We start from the raw sequence: 8,953 nt of genomic DNA on the forward strand, positions 1-8,953 counted from the left end.
GTATGTATTGTGGTGTGGTTTAGGGTAGCACTATAGTTGATATGAATGTTCTCTTATGCACTTCCAAAGCTGTGATGCTTTATGTATCTTTATGTCCAAGACTTGTGTTGTGTACTCCGAAGACTTGTGTTGTGTACTCCCAAGAACTAATTAATGTTCTACTTATTATCAATGTATCCTTGGATCAATGGCCTACTTATTAATGTATTTTGTTTGTATCAAATGAAATGTTTGTAGTTGTCCATACTATTTGCACAGAACATATATTGCACAGATCTTTTTTGCTCAAATTTATTTTGCACACAACATATATTTGCACAGAACATCTATTTGCACAGAATTTTAACAGCAGGAGATAAACATAGATAACTTCAAAGTGCCATACATAGGTTCACAACTCCATACATAGGTTTTAACAAACATAGGTTCTGAGTGCCATACATAGGTTCATAATGTCATAAATAAAGTGATGTAGTGCCTGATTTAGCACACACAGACTTCAAATTTGAGCATTTAGTAGTTCCCACTGGCATAGAAGTACCCCTCCATCCTCTTGCTCATGTACTTTGTCCTCTTTGGCCTACTGCCTGCAGGCTGGCTAGTAGAAGCTTCTGCAGAACTTCTTGGAGGCTTGAACCTTTTTGCACCCCTTCCAACAGCAGTGGAAGATCTTGCACCTCTACCAGCAGCAGTAGGAGAAGAACTAGCACCCCTTCCAGCAGCAGGAGTAGTAGCAGACCTTGCTCCCCTTCCAGCAACAGCAGGAGTAGTAGCATACCTTGCTCCCCTTCCAGTAGCAGCAGGAGAGGAGTTTGTAGTAGATGATGATGGTGCACCCCTAGCACTTCCAGTAGCTGATGAAGCTGCACCATGGTGCCATTCTGGTACAGTCCTGTTTGCCTGTAATCAAAAAATTAAACAACTTTATAATGATCAGTCAATAGAAATGAACATTCAAGTGATTTCAAAATGAAAATACCATGTGCTTGTTCTTCCTGATTTGCAGATCAGGCCTCAATGGCTTTGGACAACTTGTGTACTTGTGTCCTTGCAGCTTGCAGTTCCCACATGTTATAGTAGCCATCCTAGATGTCTGCTTTGCTTGAGGTGGCTCAAACTTTCCTTTTTTCCTTTTCTCTTCTGCTGGCCCCTTCTTGTCATCTTTGAACTGTGGTGGTTCAATGTCAGGTGTTGGAGTTTTCACCCAGCTATCTGGACCAGGAACAGGGTAAATCACTGGCTTATATGCCTCCAAGTACATAGATTTCTTGAAAAACACATTGATATGATCCTCTGGCAGCTGTTTAGACCTATAGATGGCAGAACAAGCATGTTTGCAAGGAACTCCAGTGATGTCCCATTTCTTGCACCCACATGTCTGTATGTTTGTGTCAACACCATAGGTCTTGTCTCCACTAGTGACTTGGAAAAGTCATTGGCCAGCTATGAGTGCTTTGCAATCCCTTGCATACTTCTTGTTCATCTCCAACTTCTCTGCATAGGTTGGTGCAATCTCCCATCTAGCACATTTTCCACCCTCTCTCTTCTGGTGGAACCTCACTAGCAACTTGTCCTTGATCCCATTGATCATTGTGACAATTGGCTTGTTCCTTACATCTAGAATGTACTTATTAAAAACTTCACTTAAGTTATTCACCACTAAATCAGTTTTGCAATTAGTGTCCATTGCATGCCTAGACCAAGCTTTAGCAGGAATTCTTGACATCCACTCGCAAGCAGCAGTGCACTCAGCCTTCATGCTTTCCATGGCCAAATTGAAGTCATGTTCAGTGTAAGCATAGGCAGCTGCATCCATGCATCTCTTCAAATCCTCTCCTCCAAATCCTGCTCTCTGGAAGTTTGCATAGATGTGCCTCAAACAGTACCTATGATGGCAGTTTGGGAATACTGCTGTCACTGCATTGAGTAGACCCTGCATGAAAGTGAATTGAAATGATTTTAAATGATTTTATATGATTTTATATGAGTTAATATGATTTTATATGAGTTAATATGGGTTAATATGATTTTATATGAGTTAATATGATTTTATATGATTTTATATGGGTTAATATGATTTTAAATGATTTTATATGAGTTAATATGATTTTAAATGATTTTATATGATTTTATATGAGTTAATATGATTTTAAATGATTTTATATGATTTTATATGAGTTAATCTGATTTTAAATGATTTTATATGAGTTAATTAGATTTTAAATGATTTTATATGGGTCACCCTAGTCACCCTAGGCTATCTATGACTAAGTGTCGACAAGAAGGGTTCCGACTCGACACCTACCAACTAGTCATGATGGCATCACTTTGATGATGGATATGTTCTATGATACCACATGGGTCACCCTAGGCTATCTATGCCTAAGTGTCGACAAGAAGGGTTACGACTCGACACCTACCAACTAGTCATGATGGCATCACTTTGATGATGGATATGTTCTTTGATACCACATGGGTCACCCTAGGCTATCTATGCCTAAGTGTCGACAAGAAGGGTTACGACTCGACACCTACCAACTAGTCATGATGGCATCACTTTGATGATGGATATGTTCTTTGATACCACATGGGTCACCCTAGGCTATCTATGCCTAAGTGTCGACAAGAAGGGTTACGACTCGACACCTACCAACTAGTCATGAACAAGTAAATGAACTAAATGAACATGTAAATGAACAAGTAAATGAACTAAATGAACAAGCAAATGAACTAACCTTCTGTCTATCAGACATGAATGTGTACTTTCCAAACTTGCCCTCTTCACTTCCCCCTAGAGCATACTTTAGCTATGTCAAGAACCAGGACCAGTTAACTGTATCTTCAACTCCAACCACTCCAAAGGCAATGGGGTACATATTGTTGTTTGCATCCCTTCCAGTAGCTGCTAGTATCTGTGCACCACTAGTCAATTTGATGAAGCAGCCATCTAGACCTATGAATGGCCTACATCCATTCAAGAAGCCCTCACAACATGCATTCAAACTGAAAAATAGACCATGGAACCTTGGTCCAGCAGTAGGATTTTCTCTGGTTCCACTAACAGTAGTGACAATGCACCTAGATCCAGGATTTGTAAGCTTCACAGTCTCCAAATAGTCTCTCAGCCTCTTATATTGCTTCTTGTGATCACCAAGCACAATCTCTTTTGCTTTCTTCTTAGCCCTCCATGCCATCATCCTAGGAATCTCAAGCCCAAATTGCCTCTTTGCCTTGTCAACAATAGCAGGTACAGTAGTGTTGGGATCTGATCTGATGGTCTCAAGCATTTTGTTGCCAAGCCACCTTGAACTAATCCTAGTTTTCTCAGACTGGGTGGGACATGTGTGCTCCAACCTCATCTTCTTAATGCAGAAAGTGGGCTCATTTGTTATCTGTGCTGCTACCATGTAGAACTGACAACCATCTCCCTCACAGCAAACAATTACCCTATCACTGCAGTTTCTGTGGTATTTATATCTTCTAAGTTGTTTCACATGCAAATTGACTAGGGCCTCTTTGAATTGGTAAACATCTTTGAAACAGAGCTTTAGCTGGAATTGCTGTTCTGGATGCATCCTGTCCTCATCATACCAGACCCTAGGTGGTCTTTTCTTAGCCCTACTCCTTCTGCCAGAGCTGATAACAAAGGACATTGGTTCATTTCCATCATCATCTGCTTCAAAGTCTGTATCTTCCTCTTCTGAAGATGGAAACCAATCAGGATTAATGCTTGGACCAGCACTAGAGTGGGACCTACTAGTAGGACCTGGCCTCTTTGCCTTCTTCTTAACAGGCTCAGGAACTGGAATCTCTTGGGCCTCCTCATCATCTTCTTCCTCCTCCATGTCATATATATCTTCAGGATCTGTGTCCCCCTCACAGTGTGTACTTGACATATATTCAGCTCTCTTCCTCTTTATTTCAGAAAGAGTTTCATCTAGCTCAGGTTCCTCTGTCCTCCTATTTGCAATTTGTTCTTCTACATAATGCACTGAATCTGAGTCATCTTCTTCTTCTCCTGCATCTAAGTGGTCAACATCAACTACAAAATCTTCATCACTGCTTGAACCTTCCTCACTAACTGCATTGTCCTCCTCATCAGTGTCCATGCCTACAGGAATTGCTTCCTCACTAACTGCATTGTCCTCCTCATCTGAATCAAACTGAAAATCAGCATAATTGACACTTACTTCAGTGTTAAGCTGTGTCCCAAAATGGAACTGATAGTTAGGAGGAACTGATGTGAGTGGCAAAAAATTTACACTTTCCTGTGTCCCAAGATGTAACTGACAGTTAGGAGGAACTGTTTTGTGCACAACACCTGATTCAGCAACAGCAAAAACAACAGGTGCCTCTTCTTCTATTTGCTGTGCATGTTGATCTTCTCCAACTACTGGTTCAATAACTACCTTTCCCTTTCTAACTGTCAGTGACAATGTCTGGGTGCTCTCAAATTGTCTCAGCATGTGAATTACTTCAATGTTGCCTTTAATCACACAAACACCTTGCAGCCCTATATTTTCATCTTTCAAGTAGCAAAGACTGTCATCCTTACAGTATCCATTGCTGACCATTACATTGAGCAAACTACCATAAGTGATTTCTCTTTCAGACATCTTAACAAGAGCATACTTCTCTCCAGGAAACTGGAAATAGATTGACCATAAATCTTCAGGCCTAAAATAGACATACAAATGAATATTAACAAGTCAATTGTATTAACATAACTGACCATTATATCTGACAATTATAATGAACTATTTTAAATTATAGTAACTGGCAAATCAGTACTAACATTACTATCAGTGTAAGCAAAATTTTAAATTACAGTAACATGACAATGCATTGTAAGCAATTCAGGCCTAAAATAGACATATATTAACAAGACAATATCTACAAGCCTAATATAGCTCAGACTGGTTACAATGCAGTGTAAAGCATTACAATGCAGTGTAGTGTAGCAATACCATAAATGAAAACTACAGTGTGATTTTCTCCAAAAATTCAGAACCATACAGTACTACTAAGATAACTGAACCCTAACTAAAGATGTGATAGTCGACAAAAATTCAGGACTACAATCACTTCTAAATGACTAACAAATCAATGTTTAAAACAGATCCTGTAGTAAGGAGGAAAGATTGAAGCCCGGTGACGATGGGATGATCCTGTAGTCGATAAACATGGCCAAATGATCCTGCAGTAAGAACAGATTTTGAAAGATTCAGATTACCTAGCTGAAGATGGGACGAACGGGAGCACATCCGTGGGACCAATCTGCGAAGCTGCTTCCTCGGTACCATGCTCCGGCGACAGGCCCGCCGCCGCGGCAGACTCTGGATCTAGGTCGCAGCCGCCATCGGTGTGGGGGCCGATGACCCCGCATTGCGAGCGCAACAGCTTCTGCCCTGAAGTAGTACCAAGGCCCTCGCCGCTGAGTGCGGCGTCGCCGCCTCCGTCGACTCCGTGTGCACCGTCGCCGCCGGAGCTGGTCGCCATCGGAGCGGAGTGGGGAAGGACTGAATCGACTGGATTGAATCGAGCGGGGGAAGGGAACGGCTTGACCTCGTAGACGGGCGCGCCGAAATGGCCGTCTCTCGCCGTCTAACGGCGTCCGTCAACACGCGCCACGTCAGCCCGACATGCGGGACCAACCTGTCGGATTCGCTATTTTCGTGGCTAAAACGCAGCGTCAGTGCTCCGCGTTACAAATTAGACCCATTGTTAGTGGTTTTGTGTGACCTGCCTGAAATGTGGTACCGATCTGTTACCCTAGCCCATAATGTGGTGGTTTTGGATAAATAACTCGCTTGTTGATGAGTCTGGTCTCATTGTGTGGTACAAAGTTCAATAAAATTATGGTTGCCTGCATCTGGCATGCAGGATTCGGGAGGCTTCAACCCCCTTCTCAAAAAATAGAAAAAATAAAAAGTATATTTTGATGGTTAGAAGCAAAAGAATTTTGATTCAGGTACATACACCAGCGAAGGCTCATTTACATGGACAATTTTGTCTATTATGTTATAACCCAAGCTTTGGGTTTAATCAAACTTGGATTTAGGATTAAGGTAAGAAACATATTAGGGTCATGATATTTGATGCATTTTAGACGGCCCTAAGACGAAGGCTCATTCACTATTTGTTTCAAAAATAAAATAAATGTCACTCTACATGTGTGCCCAGCCACTATATATGTCGCTTTGTTGTTATTAATATGCAAATTTCAGCAAGGTGGGTAATCGCGCTCAGTTGCTTGTGTAAGCAAAAAGAGTACAGCGGCAAATCCTTTCATATAGAATGCATGGAACCCAAGAGTATGCATCAATGCAAACATTCTGAGTGAAAGACAACTATCCATCCATTCCTAGCTGTATTAAGGCTGCTAGCCGGCCTTGAGGTACAAGCAGCCATGCCATTCCGGCACCCCCCTCGCACCCGCTCACCGTACAAACTAGGGAACAAACCTGCTTGGGGGCACTGGTGCGAAGCTTTAGGTCCAGGCTTATCTTAGGACCTCGTTGTGTTTCCCTTCATCCGGGCTTTACGATTTCAGTTTTGTCAGACAAATTATCGAGTTAGTTTAACAAGTGAGAACGTGTGTCTAGCACGGTAGTAAAGACCTCCTAGAGTGGGGCTACCGACCAGGGCTGTAATATTGGTTCTCACAGAAAAAAGGCCCCTCGCTGTGTATACGTGTGTTGTGCAAGCCAGCGTGTTTGCTGTGTATACTTGCGCTGCACAAGCTGGCGTTTAGGGCCTTTTCTTGACCTTACGATGTATTGCCTTCGATCGGGATATCTCTCCACTTGGGTCGAGTAGTTAGTTCAACAAGTGTCAATCCATAAAAAAAATCACCCGAAAAAATATATACCTTGATTGCTTCTTGCTGCCACTAGTGCTTGACCTAATACATGGGCAAATGCCTTGTTCAGTCGGCAATTGTTAACGTTTTCTTTGTTCCCACCGGTGATTTCGGTTGCCACGACGCCAAATAACTTCCACTATGAATGATGATTTCCATTTCCATTATTGCGCTAGTGTGCGGAAGGGAATAAGTTAGGGTCTTCATCACACACAGAGAAGAATGGATACGCTAATACCACCAGAAACACTGCCCTGCTCTTCCTCTTAATTTTTGTTGCCCATTTTTTCTTGCAACCAAAAAATTAAGGGAAAAAACAGGATATGACAGATAGTGATAAAAAACACGTGGAGGTGAACAACTAAAGACATAAAAGATACTTATGAATAAACAAAACAATGTGAAAATCTAAACAAAGAAGATTGCTTTCTCTTCATGACGAGCACAAATCATGCTGCTGCCAGCAACAAGCAGCAAGCAACAAGAAGTAGCCAGGTTAGAGGCTTCAGACATAGAAAGGCCCGATCATGAACTCATCTAAACACAACCCACCTGATACCACAGCCAGGTTTCGGTTCGTGTGGAAACTTTCCGACTCTAGGGAGGAGGGGATTCAAAGCCGCGCCTCCACCAATATGCAAGGGATAACCCAAAGCTTTCGCTTTTCCTCCATGTTCCACCTCAACGGACAGTTAAGGCAGCAAAGGGGTGGGACAAAGCACTTTTGGATGCGGTTGCGTGATGCCGACACAGGCCAGCTCCTACAGCTAAAGTATGAGTTACAACAACTAAATTCTTGATCCTTCCCAAGCCCAGTGGCGTGCGTGTGAGCTCCCCCCGTTGCCAGTCAACTTGGTGCATAGTGCTTTCCATTGTGTTCTCTCTACCTAAACTACACCAAAATATTCTCATGAGAGCTCATTTATATACCATCTTATCATATGATGGGCACAACTACACGCGTCTTCAATATCAAGATTGCCATTGGTGGCCGCATCAAAGTCAGTGAGATTGAGTAAAGTGGACTTATTTCGTCCTTTGCAGTAAACAACCAACATGGCTTTATTGGGCATTCAAGACAATACAATCACTTACATCCGAAAATAAAAGGTTTTGGAAATCATGTAAGTTCATAGTGTGTTCAGGTGATGTATAGAAGTTAACATGACACATATGCACTTGAGAAACTGTATGGTACACATTTTCTTTATTTTGTGCAAGACACAATAGATGTGCATTAGATCCAGATTTTGCATCATTTGAAAAATATGTTTTGGGCTCAAATTTTACAGATCCAGGAACCATCAACGAACTGTGGCGCACGTCTGCCCCACGCTACTGCTAAACATTAGATGTAGCGTCGTAGCAGTAGCGCTGGCCCCAGCGCTACTGCTAGGCAAATAACCAGCACTACTGCTAGGCTTTTCCCTAGTAGTGGCCTCCTACATGGTTTGGCGATGTATACTTGGTGAACTCTTTCAGAAGTTTGTGAAGAGGCCTAGGTGGTCAAGGTTCCTCTGGAAACCTCCTTCCTTGTGGTGTGCTCTCGAGACATATGTAAAGGTGTAGTGGTCTCCTTCAAGACCAATACCGAGTGAATCTAGGCTCATATGTTGAGGGTGACTCGAAAGGGGAGAATACGATGAGCCACTTGTTGGCGCTCCGGAGCTTTGCCTTAAGCAGCACTCTCATGACTGTGAACTTCGGGATAAATCCTATCCTCGACTCATTTGTTGTTATCTCAATTCTGCACAATTTACTTTTCACAATTCATACTTTCTCATATTGATATATATTGTGCTAGTTTGAATTTCTTAGTTGTTCCTTCAATTCCATATCTTATGATATACTTTGTGCTTGCTAATTTTCTCAAGTGCCCACTAGTAGAAAAGGGGGCTTTGGTTCAGGCCGGGTAAGCCATTAGTCCCAATTCAGTCCAGAACTGGGACCAATGGGTGCATTGGACCCGGTTCGTGAGCCCAGGGGGCCGCCCGGGCCACGTGGGCCATTGGTCCCGGTTCGTCTGGACCTTTTGGTCCCGGTTGGTGGGACGAACCGGGACCAATGGGCCTCGCTCCTGGCCCACCACCA

General features: G+C 42.6%; 1 protein-coding gene across 1 annotated transcript; it reads right to left on the minus strand.

Moving 5' to 3' along the window:
• Window positions 1–2,807: 2,807 nt before the first annotated feature.
• Window positions 2,808–4,616, minus strand: LOC147978284 (uncharacterized). The gene has a single exon (XM_087514697.1). It carries the CDS (start codon window positions 4,614–4,616, stop codon window positions 2,808–2,810), a length of 1,809 nt encoding a protein of 602 aa, XP_087370823.1.
• Window positions 4,617–8,953: the final 4,337 nt, after the last annotated feature.

This window comes from Triticum urartu, chromosome 3A (assembly GCF_056163025.1).
Source record: "Triticum urartu cultivar PI428250 chromosome 3A, HENAU_Tu73, whole genome shotgun sequence".
NCBI lineage: Eukaryota > Viridiplantae > Streptophyta > Magnoliopsida > Poales > Poaceae > Triticum > Triticum urartu.